This window comes from Salvelinus sp. IW2-2015, linkage group LG36 (assembly GCF_002910315.2).
Source record: "Salvelinus sp. IW2-2015 linkage group LG36, ASM291031v2, whole genome shotgun sequence".
Classification (NCBI taxonomy): domain Eukaryota; kingdom Metazoa; phylum Chordata; class Actinopteri; order Salmoniformes; family Salmonidae; genus Salvelinus; species Salvelinus sp. IW2-2015.
This window is the reverse complement of record NC_036875.1, coordinates 9,105,299-9,129,300: the sequence shown is the minus strand read 5'-3', so window position 1 is coordinate 9,129,300 and position 24,002 is coordinate 9,105,299. Positions and strand designations below refer to the sequence as shown.

General features: G+C 45.5%; 1 protein-coding gene across 4 annotated transcripts; it reads right to left on the bottom strand.

Moving 5' to 3' along the window:
- Positions 1-107: 107 nt before the first annotated feature.
- Positions 108-24,002, bottom strand: mcm3ap (minichromosome maintenance complex component 3 associated protein). Of its 4 annotated transcripts, none has more exons than XM_070437737.1 (28): positions 23,944-24,002; positions 21,751-23,521; positions 21,378-21,625; positions 21,155-21,236; positions 20,732-20,897; positions 20,304-20,494; positions 19,931-20,067; positions 19,427-19,624; positions 18,900-19,168; positions 18,440-18,602; positions 18,077-18,237; positions 16,259-16,506; positions 15,627-15,958; positions 15,085-15,185; positions 14,830-14,961; positions 14,432-14,545; positions 14,091-14,243; positions 12,481-12,678; positions 12,287-12,355; positions 12,036-12,170; positions 10,647-10,800; positions 4,637-4,880; positions 4,387-4,484; positions 3,592-3,982; positions 3,080-3,334; positions 2,699-2,849; positions 2,186-2,558; positions 108-836 (listed from the first exon to the last, which is right to left on the bottom strand). In XM_070437737.1, the coding sequence occupies exons 2-28, from the start codon at positions 23,363-23,365 to the stop codon at positions 663-665; spliced, it is 6,552 nt and encodes a 2,183-aa protein (XP_070293838.1). In that variant the 5' UTR covers positions 23,366-23,521; positions 23,944-24,002; the 3' UTR covers positions 108-662. The 4 variants fall into 4 exon arrangements, with proteins under 4 accessions (XP_070293838.1, XP_023836638.1, XP_070293837.1 ...); XM_023980870.2 differs by having other exon boundaries at positions 2,186-2,516; positions 23,907-23,998; XM_070437736.1 differs by having other exon boundaries at positions 23,907-23,997.

The following is a 24,002-nucleotide window of genomic DNA, read 5'->3' as shown; positions in this document are numbered from 1 at the left end:
AGAGAGGCGGAGAAATGGGCGGGGTTTCAATGTAGCGCTCTAACGAGTGCTCGAACATGTTGCTTTCGTGAATGTGAGAGCGTTACCATAAACTCTTGACATATATGGCAACCTTAATCAGAAGACTTTTATTTAGATTCCTATGACAAATATAACGTCAGCATTTTAGACAAATATAGCGCAACATGAAACAAACATAACCAAAGTAATTAATTTGGGTCAATCCACAAAATATCCCTAAACCAGTTAATATGGAGAAATAAGATAATAAACCATCCTTGTGATAAAAAAAAAAAAACATCTACAAGAGGACTAAGCAACTAATTACAACAAATACATAATTTTGGATATAAACTTAAGTCATGTTAAGTCTGTCAAGCAACTGCATGTGTAGGTCACTGAGATCCACCCGTTATAGGAAGACAGAGACACATGTAACAAATCAGTCCCCTGTCATAATGCAAAACTACTTAACAAAACTAAAAAAAGGAAAAGCAATGAATCTTTCTTCTCAATTAGAAAACCAACATTTAAAAAAGTAAAAACACTGACAATATTATGAGTTTACATTTTCTGACCACAATAACAGATTTTCAGATGGCAACAAGTCCAAAAAGCAAAAGCTAAGGTCTTTAACTAAGTGGTGTGATATGACATGAGATTCAGTCCTCGACAATGTTCAATAAGCTGTTCAGCTTGAGCCCGCACGCAAGCTCCTCCTCTCGACTGGCCAATAAAAGCCTATTCAGTTCCTTCAGGCGCTGCGCCATGGATACAGGAGCACCCTTGAGCCAATCGCGCTCTGCTTTCTCCAAAGGGTCTTCTGATTCTGCTTCCTACAAAAAAATAAGACATTGAAGAATACCAATTAAGTCACTCTACTATTGTACTATTCATTGCAAATGCTCACAACACTTGGGTGAGAGAGACAATGGCAGTGGTGGAAAAAGTACCCAATTGTCATACTTAAGTAAAAGTAAAGATGCATTAATAGAAAATGACTCAAAAGTGAAAGTCACCCAGTAAAATACTACTACAGTAACAGTATTTGGTTTTAAATATAAGTATGTATCAAAAGTACATGTAATTGATAAAATATACTTAAGTATCAAAAGTAAAAGTATAAATCTTTTCACATTCCTTATATTAAGCAGACGGCACAATTTACRTGTTTTTTTWAATTCACGGATAGCCAGGGGCACAGTCCAACACGTAAACAATTTACTAACAAAGCATGTGTGTTTAGTGAGTCTGCCAGTACAAATACCCCCCCCAAAATAAGTTTTTTTTTTTTACTAAAGTACTTTAAAACTACTGGACAGTGGTTACAGTATATAGTGTGATGTGTACATTGTTATAGTAGCCTACTTATTAGTGTTTTGTGTTTAACACATGTTCAACAGTGTAAATGATAAATTACAGTCACTTCTCTCCTATCACGGCCATTAAACTCTGTTTTAATGTCACCATCGGCCTCATGGTGAAATCCCGTATCTTTAGGTGGTGTATCAATACACCCAGTCACTACATAGTGTAATTAATAACTTCACCATGCTCAAAGGGATATTCAATGTCTGCTTTTACTTTCACCCATCTACCAATAGGTGCCCTTCTTCGCAAAGCATTGGAAAAACCTTCCTGGTCTTTGTAGTTAAATCTGTGTTTGAAATTCAATGCTCGATTGAGGGACCTTACAGATAATTGTATGTGTAGGGTACAGAGATGAGGTAGTCATTCAAATATCATGTTAAACACTATCATTGCAAACAGAGTCCATGCAACTTATTATGTGACTTGTCACCCCTGAACTTATTTAGGCTTGCCATAACAAAGGGGTTGAATACTTATTGACTCAAGACGTTTCAGTTTTCCCTTTTTAATTAATTTGTAAAAAATATAATAGGCCAGTGATTATTTTTTTTTAAACCAATTTTAAATTCAGGCTGTAACACACAATATGGAAAAAGTAAAAGGTTGTGAATACTTTCTAGCGGCACTGTAAATTTGATATTTCTGTACTTCATTTTCAATTAATGTAAAAAAAAATCTAAAAACATGTTTTCACTGTCATTATGGGGTATTATATCTAGATTGTATGTACTTTCTCAGGGAACTGTAATATTGTGTTTATGTGTGTGCATATATATGTACGTGTGTGTGTGTGCATGCGAAGACAGTCATGTACCTGTGTAGCAGTGGACGCACCACCAGAAGTACGGATGGGGGTCATTATGTTAGTCGTGGAGAGCAGGCTAGAGGGCATGAAGAGGGGCATGGAGAAAGAGTCCAAGGGCTCTACCTCTAGCCAGCGCTGCAGCTGCTCCTCACACCTCTGGCTGTGTGCCCTCTCCTCCTGGAGACCGTGGAGGACCTTGTGGGGCAGCAGGTCCCGGGGTGAGGGGGTGTGTGTGATGTCCAGAGTGTGGCAAAGGGCAAAGCGGTCCGGCCGATCCACCAGGCTCCGGAACAGCTTCTGTCTGAGGGGAGGGAGAGCTGCGAGGCCTCCTGGGCTGGCTCTGAAGAAGGGAGGGAGKGCTGCGAGGCCTCCTGGACTGYCTCTGAAGAGGAAATGATCCATTTTTGTTTATCAATTCGCAGAAGGGAGTATAAGCCAACAAACTCAGGAGTAGATTTGAGAGTGAGAGAGAAATATAGAGGGAGAAAGAGAGACAGAGTTGTGAACCTGTCTCCTCCTTACCCCTGTGTCTCCTGCTGCTTCTCTCTGTGTGTGAGGCTGACCGCCTCCGTCCACTCTGCCGGGGGCTGGAAGCCCTTCAGTCCCTCCTTGGGGAAGTAGACCAGGACCTCTCCATCTTCTGTCACTGCATCTGGAACAGCACCACCGGAGTCTTGGGATTAAGTTAAGCTCTTTACAAATTTCAATGCAATAAAGGCTTTTTAACTTGTTTTCTTGCTTTCTTCATACAATACTTTGATGTCTCAAATCCTGCTGAAAGCTCAGTTTATTCTGTCTCGGATAAGGAGCTGCATTTGTCTTTGGTGCGGAAAATGTCACCCAAAGTGCTAGAATAGGCCTTGAGTAGAGCAGACAGAGTAGATAAACCAATAGTCATCTCACCATCACAAACTGGGCTGTCAGGGGGTTGCCAGTCCTTCAGCTTATGGTCTATGCAGAGAGCCACCACCTCGTCCCAGGGGACCTGCTGGAAGGATGGGCCCTCCTCCTCCCAGTGGTCCTGGGCTCCAGCCGTGGAACAGCGCACCCTCTCCAGGAGGTTCTCCAGACGGGACATGAGGAGGGGCTGGCTGTGGCGCGAAGTTGGGATCTGGCCGGCGTACTGGAAGATGGCGGAACACAGCTGGGGCCAGGAGGCTGGGGGGAATATTATTAATGAGATGTATTAACGAGTAGATAGGAGGGCAATGTAAACAGTTGTAATTTGAGCAGCAATAAGGGATAAATGTTAGCCTGGGTGCCAGTCTGTTTCTGCTCCATGACAATGGAGTAGGCAAAAGCAAAAACAGATCTGGGATCAGGCTACATAAGTTGCAAGTCAACAGAATCACACACGCACAACCTCATGCAAGCACAACTACACAGTCACACACACAAACTAAAAAGCTACCCACCTGTGTTAGCAGGCATGTCCCAGCTGGGTATCTGCAAGCTGACTACAGCCGTCCGGAGCCAGGCCAGGTGTTGGGGAGAGTTCCAACCCAGGTGTGGCACCAAGTCCCGGGTCTCAGGCAGGGCGAACTCCCCCGGAGGCCAGGACAGGCTGGAGAGGTACTGGGAAGACACTAGGTCAGCCAGGAATGCCAGCACAGCATTGTAGAGTTTGATGACAGGGGCTGGGTTTTGGCGCGACAGCCCTGCCCCCGCCCGGTCCTGCCGGTGGCTGTAGAGGCGGGCACTGAACTCACGGCCCAGCCCGGCCTCCACGAAGTGCACCAGGGTCTGGGAGGAGAGGAGGGAAGGCGCTGGGGCACGTGCCAAGAGCCAGCGTACCGCTTGGCTCACCTGGGGGCAAGCAAACCCCATAAAACAACACATTAGAATACTTCCAATTCAATAAAACTTGGGTTGCGACGATACCAGTATCGCAATATTTTTTCCGTGGCAAAAATGAAAACAAGAAACAGATCAAATTCTTTGGTCCCTTAAAAACCAGCTGTAAGATAGTGTCCTATAGCTTGAAAAATAAATAAATGCGACTCTGGATGAAAACATAATGATGTTAGTTTCTAACATTAGGGCTGTTTTCATAAAGAAATTAAATCCCTTTCATGTTTTGTTTTATTGGCACGATACTAACGAATATCGCGATACTGGTATCGTCCAGGTCATAAATACAACACTACTCATTTAATTACCTTAGGAGCAATTTAAATATTTGTATTTTGTTTCAAGAGGGCTGTCCGTACCTGCTCTGAGCCCTGTAGGTCGCTGGTGGTCTCTGGGATGTGGACGAACACGTGTTCTGATATCAGTCCGTCTTCAACCAACGTCTGGAGCATCAGGTCTAACCAGAAGAGAAGAAGAGGCAGGCAGAGATTTACAGATTTGGTACTTAATAAGGACTTAATTCACAATATGTGCCATTGAGTGAGTGACCACTAAGAAATTGCTGGTGATGTCCAGCAATGTGTGCATGTGTGGTTGGGGTACCCCTACCTTCCTCCAGTTTCTGTGTGTTGTGGGGGCCAGGCACCAATATGGCAAGGGGCAGCGGGCAGTCCCAGATGTTGGCCTGCTGGAGCTGTTTGAGCTGGAGCAGAGCAGAGAGCATGGGCACGTCCTGGTCCTCGCTGCCTGGGCTGGGGGCAGGCAGCAGCATCAGCAGGGCCCCTGTACCTTGGAGCGCCTGGTCCTCCTCCAAATTGGACAGGCCCTCTTCACTCAGCGGGCCCCGAGATGCCTGGTAGGTACAACACACACAGACAAAGTCAGTACAACTACACTGCTGTCAGAAGTGTCTTGATATTTGCTTTGATGGGATTGGTGAATGCATCAGGATGTTAATCCGTCAGCGTAGAGCAGGGGTGTCAAACATACGGCTCGCAGGCCAGATCTGGGTTCCAATCCTGCCCACCGGAGGTTCGAGTAAAAAAAAAAAAAGAGATACAATTGAAGTCAGAAGTTTACATACACCTTAGCCAAATACATTTAAACTCAGTTTTTCACAATTCCTGACATTTAATCCTTAGTAAATCCCTGTTTTAGTCATTAGGAATCACCACTTTATTTTAGAAATGTAAAATGTCAGAAATAATAGTAGAGAGAATTATTTATTTTCAGCTTTTATTTCTTTCATCACATTCTCAGTGGCTCAGAAGTTTACATAAACTCAATTAGTATTGTAGCATTGCTTTTAAATTGTTTAACTCCGGTTAACATTTCGGGTTGCCTCCACAAGCTTCCCACAATAAGTTGGGTGAATTTTGGCCCATTCTTCCTGACAGAGCTGGTGTAACTGAGTCAGGTTTGTAGGCCTCCTTGCTCGCACACAGCTTTTTCAGTTCTGCCCACAAATGTTCTATAGGATTGAGGTCAGGGCTTTGTGATGGCCACTCCAATACTTGATTTGCTGTCCTTAAGCCATTTTGCCACAACTTTGGAAGTATGCTTGAGGTCATTGTCCATTTGGAAGACCCATTTGCGACCAAGCTTTTAACTTCCTGGACTGATGTCTTGAGATGTTGCTTCAACATATCCACATAATTTTCCTGCCTCATGATGCCAATCTATTTTGTGAAGTGCACCAGCCCCTCCTGCAGCAAAGCACCCCCACAACATGATGCTGCCACCCCCGTGCTTCACGGTTGGGATGGTGTTCTTCAGCTTGCAAGCCTCCCCCTTTTCCACCAAACATAACAATGGTCATTAAGGCCAAACAGTTCTATTTTTGTTTCATCAGACCAGAGGACATTTCTCCAAAAAGTACAATCTTTGTCCCCATGTGCAGCTGCAAACTGTAGTCTTGCTTTTTTTATGGTGGTTTTGAGCAGTGGCTTCTTCCTTGCTGAGTAGCCTTTCAGGTTATGTCGATATAAGACAAATTTGACTGTGGATATAGATACTTTTGTACCCGTTTCCTCCAGCATCTTCACAAGGTCCTTTGCTGTTGTTCTGGGATTGATTTGCACTTTTTGCACCAAAGTACATTCATCTCTAGGAGACAGAACGCGTCTCCTTCCTGAGCGGTATGACTGCTGCGTGGTCCCATGTTTTAGACTGCATACTATTGTTTGTACAGATGAACGTGGTACCTTCAGGCATTTGGAAATTGCTCCCAAGGATGAACCGGAGGTCTCCAATTGTTTTTCTGAGGTCTTGGCTGATTTCTTTTGATTTTCCCATGATGTCAAGCAAAGAGGCACTGAGTTTGAAGGTAGGCCTTGAAATACATCCACAGGTACACCTCCAATTGACTAAAATTATGTCAATTAGCCTATCAGAAGCTTCATGAGCCATGACAACATTTTCTGGAATTTTCCAAGCTGTTTAAAACCTCTTAGGGCTAGGGGGCAGTGTTCGGAAGTTTGGATGACTAACATGCTCAAAGTAAACTGCCTGTTACTCAGGCCCAGAAGCTAGGATATGCATATAATTGGTAGCATTGGATAGAAAACACTCTGAAGTTTCTAAAACTATTAAAATAATGTCTGTGAGTATAACAGAACTGATATGGCAGGCAAAAACCAGAGGAAAATCCATCCGGAATATTWTTTTTTTAGGTCACAGGCCATTTCAACGCTAGCCTATGGGATATACAAATAGATAGGACCCAGATTGCAGTTCCTATGGCTTCCACTAGATGTCAACAGTCTTTAGACAGGGATTCAGGCTTGTTTCTTGAAAAATGAACAAGTAGTTGTTGTTTATCCAAGGTGTCCCTCATTAGAAAAGTAGTGATGTTGAGCGCGTGAATGAGGTGGGCGCTCTTCGTTATTTATCTTCCCTATTGAACATACTATTCTCCGTCTTAAATATTATTGTTAATTTAGATATTAGAGTACCTGAGGATTAATTAGAAACATCGTTTGACTTGTTTGGACGAACTTTACCGGTAACTTTTTGGATTCGTTTGTATGCGTGTTGAACGAGTGGATTACTGAAATCAATGGCGCAAACTAAACAGACTTTTCTTGGATATAAAGGACTTTATCTAACAAAACGACCATTCATTGTGTAGCTTGGACCCTTGGGATTGCAAACAGAGGAAGATCTTCAAAGGTAAGTGATTTATTTTATCGCTATTTGTGGTTTTGTGATGCCTGTGTTGGTTTGAAAAAGTATTTTGATGTGGGGCGCTATCCTCAGATAATTGCATGGTATGCTTTCGCCGTAAAGCCTTTTTGAAATCTGACAACGCGGTTGGATTAACAAGAAGTAAATTATTAAGCTTTTAAATGATGTAAGACACTTGTATTTTCATGAATGTTTAATATTACGATTTTTGTATTTTGAATTTCTCGCTCTGCAATTTCACCTGATGTTGTCGTAATGGAACGCTAGCGGGACACCGAGCCGCAAGAGGTTTTAAAAGGCACAGTCAACTTAGTGCATGTAAACTTCTGACCCACTGGAATTGTGATGCAGTGAATTATAAGTGAAATAATCTGTCTGTAAACAATTGTTGCAAAAATTACTTGTGTCATACACAAAACTATAGTTTGTTAACAATACATTTGTGGAGTGGTTGAAAAACAAGTTTTAATGACTCCAACCTAAGTGTATGTAAACTTCTGACTTCAACTGTATATATAAGGGCTGTCCCCAACATATAAAAATCTTGGTCGACCGAGAGCCGTCTGTTCTTTCGATATATAYACACAACCTATGCTTGAATAAAGTCAACTATATATAGGCTACTGAGCTTGTCTGATGCTTTAAGCACTGCGATTAAAACTCAAGACACACAAATTACTAAAGAGGGAGCAAGAGATCAATATAGCCTAACCAGAAGAAAAAAACCTGTTCCCAACCCTCCTCCTCTCTCTGCTGCTGGTATTCGCAGATTCTGCCATTAAGCTCCTGAAGTTGCCGGTAATAGGCTACACCAGCTGTCGGCCACCTTTTCCATTTGGAATAACAAGTTATTGTACTTCTACTGATCTGCGTGCCAGTTATGATTTTCATATGCACATTTTCATGGATCAGATTCATTTAATTTATAATAGTCTTCATATCTCAAAATCAATGTCATGTGGTTAATAAAAATTATATCTAAATGAAAATGATACCAATCTAAAATTTACTTTTCCATTGCCAATATGTAAAAATAGCCTACATAAACCAACAATAAAAACATTGCAGCCTGCAGTTAGAAAATATCCTGATAAAAAATAAATATCCTATAAAATCCCATTAGCTACGCATGACTTGTCTGCAAGATGGTTAGGCCACATGTTAACCATGTGTATGTGACAAATAAAATTTGATTTGATTTAGAATCTTGAAACATTGTATCAACTATTAACTTGGTCCATCCCGATAGTGATAGCAAATATTCTGGGCCCTCAGAGTTTCCAGTAAGCCCTGGACAAACAGACACAGCTGTAGACAATTTGCGCAAGGGATAAGAAGTAATCAGGTCAGCCTATTTTATGACGTTTACTCCGGATCAGAGCATGACATTTTTACCCCTTTCATGCCGAGTGATTATCGAAAGGGAGAGAGCTGGAAACATTTTTCAAATAGGCTACGTTGAGGAACTATTGTCATTCTCAACGGAAGTAAAAACTTGCTATTTGATGCAAAGAAAAAATTACTTTGACATGCTGGGTTAAGACAATCAGAAATAGTATCAGATCCCCAAARGGGCACATTTATAGGCCTACATTTGTACGCAGGCCAGGTAGCCTAGGCCTACTTCTATGCATAATCAGGTACGTGTCCTTACTCAAGACTCTGACAAAAAATACAAAACTGAAATTTCACATTTACATAAGTATTCAGACCATTTACTCAGTACTTTGCTGAAGCACATTTTAAGTCATTTAGCAGACGCTCTTATCCAGAGCGACTTACAAATTGGAAAGTTCATACATATTCATCCTGGTCCCCCCGTGGGGAATGAACCCACAACCCTGGCGTTGCAAGCGCCATGCTTGCAACGCCTGGAGCATGCTCTACCAACTGAGCCACACGGGACCACCTTTGGCAGCGATTACAGCATCAAGTCTTCTTGGGTATGACGCTACAAGCTTGGCACACCTGTATTTGGGGAGTTTCTCCCATTCTTCTCTGCAGATCCACTCAAGCTCTGTCAGGTTGGATGGGGAGCGTCGCTGCACAGCTATTTTCAGGTCTCTCCAGAGATGTTRGATCGGGTTCAAGTCTGGGCTCTGGCTGGGCCACTCAAGGACATTCAGAGACCCTCTACAGTGGTTGCACCCTCTACAACCACTGTGATTATTATTATCTGTCCCCGCTGGTCATTTATGAACATTTGAACATCTTAGCCATGTTCTGTTATAATCTCTACCCGGCACAGCCAGAAGAGGACTGGCCACCCCTCATAGCCTGGTTCCTCTCTAGGTTTCTACCTTGGTTCCGGCCTTCTAGGTAGTTTTTCCTAGCCACTGTGCTTCTACACCTGCATTGCTTGCTGTTTGGGGTTTTAGGCTGGATTTCTGTACAGCACTTTGTGACATCAGCTGATGTAAGAAGGGCTTTAAAATAAATGTGATTGATTGACTTGTCCCGAAGCCACTCCTGCGTTGTCTTGGATGTGTGCTTAGGGCCATTGTCCTTTGGAAAGGTGAACCTTCGCCCCCCCAGTCAGAGGTCCTCAGCGCTATGGAGCAGGTTTTCATCAAGGATCTCTGTACTTTTCTCCATTCATCTTTCCCTCGATCCTGACTAGTCTCCCAGTTACTGCCGCTGAAAAACATCCCCACAGCATGAGGCTGCCACCACCATGCTTCACCTCCCAGACCAAGGCCCTTCTACCCCGATTGCTTAGTTTGGCCGGTCGGCCAGCTCTAGGAAGAGTCCAAAATGCTTCCATTTAAGAATGATGGAGGCCACTGTGTTCCTGGGGACCTTCAATGCTGCATACATGTTTTGGTAACCCTCCCCAGATCTGTGCATCGACACAATCCTGTCTTGGAGCTCTACAGACAATTCCTTCGACCTCATGGCTTGGTTTTTGCTCTGAGATGCACTGTCAACTGTGGGACCTTATATAGACAGGTGTGTGCCTTTACAAATCATGTCCAATCAATTGAATTTACCACAGGTGGCCTCCAATAAAGTTGTAGAAACATCAAGGATGATCAATGGAAACAGGATGCACCTGAGCTCAATTGAGTCTGAATACTTATGTAAATAAGGTATACGTTTTTTTATTTTTTATTATAAATATTTGCAAAAATGTCAAGAAACCTGTTTTCACTTTGTCACTATGGGGTATTGTGTGTAGAATGATGAGGGGGAAAATGAAATCAATTTTAGAATTACCCTAACGTAATAAAATAAATGTGGYAAAAAGAAGGGGTCTGAATACTTTCCAAATGCAKTGTATAACACATTTTCAGTATGGCCCTCCGGATCTCGTGTAAAACCGAATGCGGCATCTGGGCAAAAATTWGTTTGACACCCCTGGTGTAGAAAGTAGTTATTCAACTTATCGCTAGTCTTAGTGGAAAATGTTTTGGTAATGTTGTTTAGCTCCCACCTTGATGCTGATGTGTATTTTGTGAGTCTTCTCTCCTGCTTCCCTGAATCCATTGGTGATGCAGAGAGTCCTCAGTGTCCCCTCCTGCTCCTTCTCGGTGTCGTTTGCACTTTCACCTACGCCAAACTTCGTCTCCAGCCAGTCTGTCAGGATCCTGCAATAAGAGCACAGAGAACACACACTRAATAAACACAAGTATCATCAGAGGTAAAAAGTACTTGGAAAGCATGAGTGACTAGCTGGTGAAAATAAGTGTGTGGAGAGAAAATCAAATGTATTTATAAAGCCCTTTTTACATCAGCAAATGCTTATACAGAAACCCAGCCTAAAACTCCAAAGAGCAAGAAATGCAGATGTAGAAGCACGGTGGCTAGGAAAAKCTCCCTAGAAAGGCAGAAACCTAGGAAGAAACCTAGAGAGGAACTAGGCTCTGAGGGGTGGCCAGTCCTCCTCTGGCTGTGCCGGGTGGCCCATTGCATCCGGATCAAAATATACAAGAGGCTGCCCCGTTTGAACATACAGTACATGAACATTCACCAATTTCTGCAAAATGGATGTGGTTGTTAGCAGTATTCTATCTAAAAAATAAAAGTTTGTGTAAAAAAGAATTAGCTAATTCTGAATTCAGTCCTCACTGGGAAAGCTAAGATTCAGCTGACTTTTCTGCCTCTCCGGCAAATTATTACAGAACCTAATTGGAACACTTTTCATAAACTCTTGCGATTGATTCAGAATTTTATTCACAAAAGGTCTGATGATTTTCACGATTGACACCATTGGAAAGTTTGAGCCTGTGATCTTTACCACTGGCAGAGATGAGAGCAAGACAATCTGATTTTCATGATGTTGCCTCTCCCATGACTCTGGATGTGTTTTACAGATCTGTTGTGGATTCCACCAAGAGCTGGGATGAGTCCCATGACATCATGAAAGAGCATTACAGCAAACTGGTTGATAAGAGAGATGCATTGTATGTGGTTATCTTTGGAAAGGTGAAAAGCTGAATGAGTTTCAGGACAGAAAGAGGCACTCAGAAAGCATGAGACCAGCTGGTGAAAATGGTCAGGTGTGTAGAGAAAAGTGGTCCATGCATCCAGTGCCACTTTCAGAGGAAAGAAAGTCCTCAAGAAGAAACGATCTAACAGGCTGCTCCTTCTCCTGGAGCAGATGCAGATCAAGAACAACAGGATGGAAGCTTAGCTGCGGAGGCTTCAGAGGCAGCTGTCCATCAAACTGAAGTCACTTTACAGTATTTAGCAAAGCCGGCAAATACATGACACTCTTGGACACAGCCATCYAAGTACTGGTGAGAGTACTTGTATGCTGCACTGTGAGAGGGTGTGTGGAATTCAATGGCAATTACATCTGCCACATTGCATTTGATCTCACCTGTCGGCGATGCTGGCAACACTCTCGTGGTCGCTGGGCAACAGCAGGGTGGCCTTCCAGAAGATTCTGTCAGGTGGGTTAGGAACGTTCTCAACCACCAGCGTAGGCATGTCTAGAGGAGTCCACACTGACTCACTGAAGGGGACACACATATTGTTTGATGTTGTGTTTAATGTCATTGTGAGAGAGTTTGAGGAGTACACAACTGAGAAAAGAACTACAATGAAGTAAGTGCGGGGATGACGGCTTACTTCAACAGCTGCTGGTAGTAGAAGTGGACTCGCATCTGATGGATTGCTTCTTGTCTCATCTTTAGCAACCTGGGGACATTTCAGAAGAGTCAGAGGTGTGTAAGAGAGCAAAGGAAAGAGGGAAAAAGAGAGAGAAAGAAGGACAGAGAGAAGAGGGAGGCGAGGGCCAGAGTAGGGCAGGGTAGCACCAGTACCTGGTGCTGGACAGGGCCATGTAGCCGGCATTGCCCAGGTTGACCATGCCCCTGGCCAGGCAGTCCATAGAGGGCTGGGAGGGGGCACTGGGAGCCAGGGCRTTGAGCTTGTAGCGGGGGTCCACACAGCAGGGGGCGGCAGGGAAGCCCCGCATTTGTCTCTTTAGCTGCCTGCGTACCGCCACCACGTCGCGCCACCTGACGGAGAGAAGGAAATAGGGAGGGGGTTAGAGGGAAGCTTACATGTCTTTTTTTTCACAAATTACCCAACTGAGAAGATACTCTGACATTGACATACTAAGATCAATAAAACGAACGACCCATGTCTTAAATGCAACCAATAGCACAGGCCAATGAAAGCCCAGCAAAGAGTGGAGACAGATTGTCGGCCTACAATAAGATGAAATTACAGTCCAAATGTCCAGTGGCACTCACTTATCCAAGGTCCTGGTGATGTCACTGACAAGCAATGTAACCCAAATATATCCACTATGTGCTTCGAAAAAATATCCTGCCGCATGAAGGCTACACCTACAGARGGGAACGACAGACCGCAAATAAATCATTCTGGAAGTGAACCGAATATGATCTCTTTTTTTAATTTTCAGAATTACGGAACTGCTACGACGCTGTCCTGKAAGACTTGGCGAAGACCAACAACTGAGTGMAAGGTTGGCATCGAACATTCTTGGCGAATCTTGGCGCTAACCACCCCACCGTTGGAAGTTCATCGAGGCATTGCAACAACAGCTGCAGAGGTGAAATGAGAAGGGAGCAGAAACTTGCTGTCATTCCGCCGCCTACTGCAAGCAACAGAAGGATCTGAAGCTACTGGGTTCAGAAGTACACCACGACTGAACGGCTGGAGTCTTACCTAAAATTAGCGCCTAGCCTTCGTGACACATCCATTTCAACCCTTTCAATGACTCCAAAATCCTTATGAGACCAGAACATTAAGCACATTCTTGGACGATTTGTTCTGAACTTGTTTTTAAGGTGCTGGATTGTCATGTAGTCTGCTCTTATTATACCATTTTTTTTTGTTATTTAGAAATATATGTTTTAGGCATACTTATTTTTGCCCCATAATATTTTGTATTTTGCTAAGCATTTTTGTTGGTAAATGTTTTATAGTGAATGATTGGTGTTAAACCTAGATAAAATGAAAATATATATTTTTTTATTCAAATACATTGTAGAAAATAGATATTGGCTGTTTCTAGCCTTCAGCCTTTATATGACGTATGAACAAATGTTATATACAATATTCAGGCCACTACTGAACCAAGTTCTGTAGGCTATATGTGCTTCACAGCTTCCCCGGAAACTCAACGTATTGTAGCCTCACGAGGACGAAAGAGTAGCGGAGGAAGGAGTTCACTTTTGCTGCAGTATTCACGGTAAAATATTCCGCGTTATGGCGGTGCTTCGAGAGAAGGAGCGAACACCCAACAGAGAGAGAGGGCAGGCTTTGAAAAGCAAACGTGAGCCTTGAAACTAAAACAGCAAGGACCAGAGTTGGAGAACCTTGATGAAGGGTCTACACGAGTCTGGTGGCCCAACTGTCAACCCAAGCAGTCATAGTTGTCATTCAAATGCCTTGGTTGTACCTCTTAATGTACTTCTGTATGCGCTGTAGCTCCGCCTCCAGGATGTCTTCCACCATGAGGAATATCTCTTTATCCAGGGTCTCCTCCACCAGGAAGCTGCACACCTCCTCAGAGCAGCGCGCCACACATGCTGCCTCCTCCTCCGTGGCTAACCTGACACACAGATACTGTTACTGAAAATGACTTATGTCTGGTGGCTATTGCACGTCGGCAAATACAACAGAGACCCGACAGTACTGCACAGGTGCATATACACAAGGGAGAGACAGCACCATGAATATGGGGCTAGTGGTGGATATGGAATCAGGAATGTGAGTTTTGAGTGTAGAAGGGCAGCTCACTGGATCTCAGAGGCGGCAGTCTCCTGGATACACTCGGTCAAGACCTCTTGGCTGATCTCAGAACAGAGAGAGTCACTAAACTGGGCCAGGAAGACTTCGTGCTCCTGCTTTCTCCTGCCAAGGAAAAGAGAGAGACATGGATAATGAGTTGGAAGACATTGGACTAGAAGTTGGATGTGGAGTTACATGTTAACCGGTCAAAACTTGGACTAAGTGATTTGTTAAACTTCTGCTTCCAATGTATGGTTAAGAAAGTGAGAGATTAATAACATAATATATGCCATTTAGCAGACGCTTTGATCCAAAACGACTTACAGTCACGCGTGCATACATTTTGCGCATGGGTTTGCAGCTAGGGTTAGGATTGAGATCAAGATGTTTCAGAGTCTCTGACCAACCTGGCTTCCTCTATCCTGCGTTTTTCCTCGGCGAGTCTCTCTCGCTCTGCTTGGACCTCGGCTGTGGACACCTCCCGAAGCATCTGCTCCACCACCTCGCTCACCACCGCCTCCATGTGGCCACTGCTCGCACTGCAGCGAGAGAACAAGGCATTGGGTATTAACGTGAAAGGGGATGTTCAATGCTACTCCTGATGTACCACAGTGTATGCAATCATAAGTCAGTCTTAAACAAAGCAATAATATAGCACTCACCCGAGAGCGGCTGCAGCGTAGTCGGCCCCGGCGCTGGCAAGCTCCTGCACCACCGCCTCCAGCACCTCCTCCACCACGCACTCCAGTTCTGCCAGGATGTCCTACGGCAGTAGGATGGACAGAAAACATGAGTCATACGTACGGGGGGGCACATCTCCTACCCTTCTGCTGACTTTCATACACATCTAGAGGCAGAGCCTAGAACTATGACCAAAAAGGAAGCTGCAACGACCTACCAACGGTCTCAACCCACCATTTTTATTTTATTTAACTAGGCAAGTCATTTAAGAACAAATTCTTATTTACAATGATGGCCTACCCCGGCCAAATCCTAACAACACTGGGCTAATTGTGCACCCCCCTATGGGACTCCCAATCACGGCCGGATGTGATACGGCCCAGGTTCGAACCAGGGTCTGTAGTGATGCCTCTAGCACTGAGATGCAGTACCTTGACCACAGCGCCAATCGGGAGCCCATTTGGGAAACACTACCACTAAGGCAAGCAAGCATCAACCCACTAGGGGTTTCTCGCTCTCTTACCTCGTCAGAGTAGATTGGCTCAGGTTTGGGCGGGGGCGAGGGGGGTCTGACAGGCTGGGTCTGGGCAACATCAATGGGCTGGAACAGCTGCTGTTGGAGATCTGCTGCAGGGTGAACCTGGACAGTGGGTTGGGAGGGCTCTGGTTCCCCTGTCTCATCTGTGCCCTGCAATTGCTGGGCAGGCTCGGTGGCAGTGGCAAGGCCGGGGTACAGTGGGGGAAGATCCCCGAAGAGTCGTGGCTCTGCCAGCAGCCTGACAGGTTTGTTCTGCGGCTGGAGCTCAACCTCCGGCTGGGCCTTGACTTCTGGCTTCTGCAGGGTGAAGGCTGGCACTGGGGAGAGTAAAAAAATACAAATAATTCTCAGTCAGAATGAGAAAGATTACAACACAGCAGCAATTGTAAAGAACATGGACGCCCCTCGTACCTGTGACATTGAATCATTAGCTCAAGACTACCAATACAAACTATTGAACATTTTAACAAGGATAGCAACAACGGCAGACAACTATAGACACCATGACAGGCTAAATAAACAATGTCAGTAAGGGCTGTCTTGAACATCAATCTACGGCACAGCGGCTCTATAAGCCTCTACAGTTTAGTCATCTTGAACTGCCATGGCTCCCATACTCGTTACAGCCACCGGGCTGCTCCTGAAGACGGCAGCGAATGTGGGTTCTGCCAGCGGACCCTCCCCKCAGTACTTGTTGTGGGCGTCGAAGCTGCAGACGGGGGCATGTTGGGGCGGGTTGGGCAGTGGTCCTCCGTTTACCACCTCCCCAATTAGCACAGCCCTCTTGGCCATGATGACGTCTGACTTCACTTGGGGTAGGTTCAGGTCTGGCTCCTGCCAGGCCGTGCGGCTCAGTTCCACCAAGCTGTGGGGTCAGGAGGTCAGAGGACATCAGAGAAGGAAGTCTGTTGCTTGATGACAACAATTACCCAGTGAAACATTGAAAAGTGACTGTAGTGAATCATCTTTTGARTTTTTTTGTATGAATACTTTTTTAAGGGGCAATTACCAGTTGCTACATCCATTGTTYMYSRTWWMYAWTWAKKAWWWMMWKKKKWTMYWTRRMGYAYYAWWWWAKRTMSCRRKWMYYSRTWYMTRKAKRMMRMMWAKCCKWRKAAAARGCACACCATCAGAAACTCTGCGTTTTAAATKATTWCACCTGTGTTTTATATTGACAGTCAGTGTTTTTTTGCTTCAATAGGAGTGGTCAGGGGCGTGCAACTACAGTTTCCGTTAACACCAAATACATTAGTGAAACACATTTGGCAGAAAATACCTTCATTTTCTTGAGAAAAGTGCAATGCTATTTGTCTACCAGCCACACGTATGTAAATTAGCTTACAAAAACGATGCATGGCCATCCTATTTGTAATGTTTATCATAGAAAAAATGTAGCCAGCTACATTTCCTTATGTTTTGCTTGAAGTTATTCTTGCATTTGACCAGCTAAAAATACACAGAGAAAAGTTGGTACAAAGTCAGAGAGCCTTCTGTTCGTGAATGTGGGAATGACGACGAGTGGAGAAGAGCAACTGAAGCACAAAAATTTGTCTGAAGCAATCAGCAATTACAATAAGAAGCATTTTAAATCTTTACTCCAATGTTTGTAAACAACAAATATAAACAAACACTATATGAGGAAGGCCCTAAAAATTGTCAAAGAGCCACCTTAGTCATTGACTGTTCTCTCTGCTACCGCACGGCAAGCGGTACCGGAGAGCCGAGTCTAGGTCCAAGAGGCTTCTAAACAGCTTCTACCCCCAAGCCATAAGACTCCTGAACACCTAATAAAATGGCTACCCAGARTATTTGCATTACCCCCCCCCCTCTTTTACACCGCTGCTACTCTCTGTTGTTATCATCTATACATAGTCACTTTAATAACTCTACCTACATGTTCATACTACCTCAACTAACCGGTGCCCCCGCACATTGACTCTGCACCGGTACCCCCTTGTATTTAGTKTCGCTATTGTTATTTTACTGCTGCTCTTTAATTTCTTGTTACTTTTATTTCTTATCCGTATTTTTTTTAACTGCATTGTTGGTTAGGGGCTTGTAAGTAAGCATTTCACTGTAAGGTTTACAGCTGTTGTATTTGGAGCATGTGACTAATACAATTTGATTTGATATAGACTCAAAACATGGTTAAAACTATCATTTTTATTTCATGGATGATATCAGTTTCAGCGTTTTCGCAAAACAGGGGCGCGAGGTACTCTTTGTTATTGTTTCTACAGCTGATTGCCGCTTTAAAACACTYTCCCTCTGGGCTCTTTACTGTTGTGAAGATGTTACATTTCAAGCGATACATGGAGGTGCAACCTGAACATCAAATAAGAAACGTTATTTTTTGTTTTCTGTATGCTACAGGTTTTTTTCCTTCTCTCCAGTAAACATGTTGGGTGCATATATTGTATTAGACAGGTACTGACTCGCCACTGACGTTGAGACCGAATTGCTGGATGAAGTCTGTGGCCTCAGCGGCGTCTTCGAACATGAGCATGCGCACCAGATCCTCCAGGGGGAAGATGGTGGACCTCTGAGAGCCCACTGTGTGGGCGTTATTCAGGGTCCTCAGGGCCTTGCCCCTCACCTACACACACAGGAATGCATACAAACACATAGGCACGTACACACAAACGTCCATCAATTCCCAAGGAACAACCAGTTGGGACGTGACCCTCATTACTACAGGTTCAACTTCCTYCTACTTTTCAAAGCTAACTACAGACCCACTAAAAATTACATGGCATGTAAGGAGGTATGTTACTAGGGTAGGTGACATTATTGCTGACCTGGTTGAAGTATCTGTGCAATAGGCAGCCCGCCAAGTAGGAGGCAGATTTCACCAGCTTGAAGAAGCGTACAAAGTTGTTGCTGTTGAGAGCTGCGAATGCCTGCACGGCAAATTTCACCTCTGGAGAGTTGCGCACCTCGTCCCTGAACTGCTGCACCTCACTGTGTGGACCACAACAAAAGAGAGCATACTCTCAGTCAGAGTGGAGGATAAGGGCGGTGTTTGAAACATTAAAACAAAGACAAGCTTACAGTTCATCAGTAGTGTGTTTCCAAATGGAGAATAACTAGGGTAATGTCACAGTCGTAAGAACAAAACAGAAGAAAATGGTCCGTAACGAAGGGAGACTGGGAGGTAAAGCTGACCAATAAGAGACACTTATTACCTTTTTCCGTTACAAAATCTTTTGCAACAGTGTACCCTAATAAACACGACCCAATCATTGGCGAGTGACTGACCGGAGGACGTCCCCAACATCTAGTTTGAGAAGCACGTTGTACTGGCGGAACTCAGCCTCRTGGGGGCAGTAGACACCCCTGGTGGACAGGTCCTGGTACATCTCCTTCAGGCTCTGCAGGCACTTGGTCATGTTCTCGTTGTTGATCTTGGCGTCGAACGTCATCATGTGCTCCTTGCACAGGTGGTGGGCACAGTGCACATGGAAGCGGGTGCACTTCTCGATCAGCGACACCGTCAGCGGGTCACACAGGTGCTGCTGGGTGATGTCCTGGGAGGAGAGGAATAGAGTTAGCATAACTCCAACGGACAAAGCCCCTCAGACCACAGCAATGTGTTATGAAAACTTTTCATAAGCTTTGATTTAAAAAAATWATAATTCTGCTCTCATCTACTCYGCMTTTTTCAGCACTTTCSCATTCCTTTAACTTGCRTAGTTAAATWAAAAAAATACAAATTGTGACACCGATAATAAATGATTAAAAAAACAGTACCAGCTAGCTAGCTAACCAACAGTAGCTGTGTTTACCTTACGGATGCCGCGGGTCCTGTTCCACACAAAGTCGTACCAGTCGCGGTAGTTGTRGTGGCCCTGGTCCATGATCTGGGTGACGAGGTAGTCCATGGTCATGCTGAGCACGGGGAGGGGCCGCAGCTCGTAGGGGAGGGGCTCCTCCTGGTCCGCCGACGACCTGCTGTACTCCTTGATGGCCGCCACGTGGTCCACCTGGACAGGAAGTGGTTACGTCTCATTATAAAATGTATAAACAAGGTTGATTTCCTTTAACTGAGACGTTTGGACAGGAGTATATCCCACTCACAATGTCAAGCACTTGGAGTTTGAGGACATATCTAGATAAATAGCATACATATCAAAATCATCATTATTATCATATGCCATCAAGTGGAACATCTCTATTGATGACAGGGTGGTGTACTTTACACAACAGTAGCACAGGTGCAGTATACTTGCAAAATGTGTGCCTGAGAGAATTTGTGTGTCTTGAGACAGGGATAGAAGAAATGGCTTTACCCTCTCGGTGTCTGGGACGACCTCAAAGCAACTGAGCTGGTTGCGTGTCTCCCTCATGTAGCGCTCCTTCTCAGGGCACATGTCTGGGCATGTCCCCACAAAGAAAGACAGCTCCAGGTCTGTCCGTTTGGGCCGCCCTGCACATTGAACAACAGAWCCAGTCAGCCTCTACAGACCAGATTTATATTTAATTTGTATTATTATTACTTTTAATTTCATCGTTGTTGTTATGCCAACAGTCAAAGAAATCGACATTCAGCTCTTTCTTTCATGTCAACTGATGGCTTCAAACAAAAAATGCAGGAAAGTCAATTCAGAAGTGCGTGGCCAGTTCCAGGACTGCATGTCAGACTGACAGCTCTATTATACCTACCAGCTCGCAAGATCTTGTCCCTCTGCTCCAGGAAGCGGTACTTCTCCTCAGCTGTCTCAGCCACCTGGCCAATCAAGTGGAGGGAGGAGGGCACGGGGCGCTCAGAGCTCTGGCCCTCGGAGCTGCTGTCCTGCTGGGGCTCGCTTTCAAACTGCAMGGATTTGGCTATGGACGGCTTCGTCACTGGGGAGCTGAGAAACAAAGTGTKTTTTTTATATCTGACGTCACATCCTGATGTGTTTAGAGATTAACTCTAGTCACCCACGGCTAGCTAACACCCACAGTTATCCCCCAGCTAATAAGCCTCGAAAGTAMCTATTATAATTACAGTATAAGTCGTATGTTTCCACAAGCATTTCAGGTTATAAAAGCACTTCAGAGAAACTAGAAGTCTGGCCCAGCTAGCTGTGAGGGGGAGCCAAGGTTACCTCCTGCTGACGTTGACGGTGCTGCTGAGGGCAGGGGCTCTGGGGAGTGTCTTCCTCAGTGGAGAGGAGGACTGGAAGCCCCCCAGACTGGTGTCTGAAACCTGGTTGTCCCTGTCCCTTTCTTCCTCCTCTCCCTCTGGGCCTCGATCGCCTTTCTTCCCCGGGCCTGACACAAACACATAAGGAGCAATACACACGAGCGCGCACACACACACAATCAATTTCTAAAGACAGAATGGCTTCAATCAAGGTGCATGGAAATACAGGGGCAGCTGATCAAGAGCTTGACAGTGGGCTACTTGTCTGTCAGATGATTTCCCTTAGATAAGCCTATTAATTGCGTACTTAACTAGTAACAGTAATTTGGTCCGTATCGTCTGTCTTAACTCTGCAAAATAGGAGGATGCGGCCACAAGGACTTACTGTGTTTCTTCCTCTGCCAGAAAATAACAATTTCCTGTCTGTGCAGCATTTTACCCTTCTTCTTTGCCTTTGCTGCTGATGCCTGAAAGGTATCACAGACGTTTGAAAACAAACAAAAAAATATTCTCAGTTAAATTCAGCACAAACATATAACATGTAACGGAACTGAGAATCCCCAAAAGCGTGTCAAGTCACCTCTGTTGTCTGTAGAGTGTGTACTCACGTGGTCTTGGAAGTGGACGATAGCCAGGTTCTTATGGGGTCGGCAGTAGACCCGGCAGACTTTCCCGAAGCGACCAAAGTGCTTTTCTATGACGTTCTTTTTGTTGAGGCTGAGTGGGATGCTCTTGCACTGGAGAATGGTGGCGTCGTTGGGGGACATGCCCCCCAGGCTGTCCGTGCTCTCGCCGCGCTGCCTCCTCCTAGCTGGGGTCTTGGTCTCAGCGTCTGGGTCAGGGGCTTCCACCGAACCTGGAGGAAAAGGTGAGAAGAAAATCAGCATGACAAAATCTGTGATACAAATTAAACATAATACTTTAAATTTTGGTTAACAGCAAGTAATAGTGTTTTACTTAAATTTCATGATGAGGACTTACCAGTCACCTCTGCTTTCTCCAGAACCTCTGTGGTGGGGGCCTGAGCACTGGGAGGAGTAGCGGGTCTGAGACTGATTGGAGCTTGTGTGTCTGCTCTCTCCCCCTCCCCCCATCCTGGAGGCTGCTGCTCCTCCTTCACGGGGTCCCTCCTCACTGAGTTGGCTGTGGATTTCATAATGCCACTCATTGCTCTGGAGAAGAGTCCACCCCCGGGGCCGCGGGAGGACCTCAGGAGAGGCCGTTTCGAGGGGTGTCTGGGTAGGTCAGCTCTGGCTTCAGCTTGGGCGTCCTCAGATTGGGCAGGCTTCCTTGGAGCGGCTTTGGGACTCACTGGCTCCTCCTTCCGCTTAGTTCCTTTTCCAAGTCTCCCAAACACTGTCACTTCCCTGGTGCTCTCCTCATCGCCAACTTTCTCCTCGGCTRGGGCCTCGGTTTTGAGGTCTCCGAATGTAGAGGTCTGGCCGAAGCTGACTCCTCCAAACAGGGACATCGGGGGCGCAGGCTGGGACTGGAGGACTTTGGTAGAGAAGCTGAAGGAGGAGGGGCTGCTGGGGACCGGAGCTGGTTGGGGGGCGGCGGTGCTGGAGCTGGAGTTAGTGCTGGAGAGAGCGGATGGCTGGGAGAATGTGAACTGGAGGCTCCTTCCTTCTATGCTGAGAGGGTCTTTCTGGGCCAGGCTGGTAGTGGCAATGGAAGCGGAGATGGAGGGGGCCACCGCCGGCTGGGAGAAGCTGAAGCCAAGCGTGCCACTCTTGGCTCCGGTCAGTAGAGAGAAGCCTGAGCTGGCTGGTCCACTGCTGTCCTTGGTGCTGAAAGAGGGCTGGGTGGTGGTGGCGCCACRGAAGGGCTGCTCGGGTGCAGCGGTGGGCTGGGGGTTAGCCGGCTCTGGGCTGGCACTGAAGATGGGCTTAAACAGCACCTCGTTGGACGGCTTGAAGCTGAATTCTGAGGTGCTGAAGCCTCCACTCTGGACAACACTCTGAGCTGTAGCAAAGGAGGTGGTCGTAGCGCTGGGCGGCGGCTGGCCAAAGGGKGACTGGCCAAAACTCAAAGGCTGTGCCGACCCTGCGGTGGTGGTAGTGGTGGGGCCAGAGGAAGCCTGGGAGATCCCAGAGGAGAGGCCGAACGCCGGGGCCTGCTGCTGCCCGTATGCAGGTGGCTGCCCAAAGGCAGAGCTCTGTCCAAAAGCAGGCATCTGTCCAAACCCWGAACTCTGAATCTGTCCGGTGGCCTGACCATACGATGGCGGGGGAGCACCACTAAACCCAGAGCTACCCTGCCCCAATGAGGACTGACCAAAGGCTGGAGGCTGACTTATTGAAGAGAATGTCGAGGTCTGCCCTGACGCCTGACCTAGTCCTCCACTTTGCCCAAAAACAGAGTCTTGTCCAAGCGAAGGCGTCTGCCCAAATGCCGGAGACTGACCAAAGACTGAAGGCTGACTGAAGGCAGACGGTTGCCCGAATGTTGCAGTTTGCCTAAATGCTACATTCTGTGGAGGGTTGGTGGAGCCCTCCTGTCTGAAGGCCTGGAACATGCCACCAGTCTTGTTAGTGTTGCTGGGGGCCTGGAAAGCTCCTCCCTGCTGCCTCCCAAACAGACTGTTGGGATTCATGGTGGAAATGTCAGAATAGTCTGAATTGTACTCAAGGGCAGTCACTTACTCACTTGAACTCACATAAGCCGTCCTAGAGGCCAGGTTGCTGCAAGGCATGTTGAGGAAAGTGTGTGTTCCTCCATTTGAAGTGTCTTCAGTGAAGCATCATTGAGCCTGAAAACAAGCAAAGTAAACATCAGCATGATGATGTTATATAGCTAACTTAACATGTTTTCTAACGTGGTTTATGGAAACGTCTTAATGTTATCAACAACAACAAAAAATACTAATTATGTACACGTAATTCAGCTTCAAATACTATGTAAACACTTTAAAGGCGTACTTCAAATGTAACTAGCTAGTTAGTTAACATGTTGTGACTTGGAAAATGTTAGCTAGCTAACGTTAGTTACTTCATGTAAACCTAGCTAGCTAACGTTTAGTTCGTTAGCATGCTAGCGAATTTACAAGACGTGCTACTTGAAAATCAAGGACATGATAACGCTCTTTGATAACGCTAAAACGTTCGGTTGCTTTTTATAATACAGACGGACTTTACCTTTATATTGTTTCAAACAAGACAGCTAGTGACCTACTTTTTCAGTATTCCCCTATGCTCAACAATTTGAATAGAAACTTGCTGACATCCGGTTCC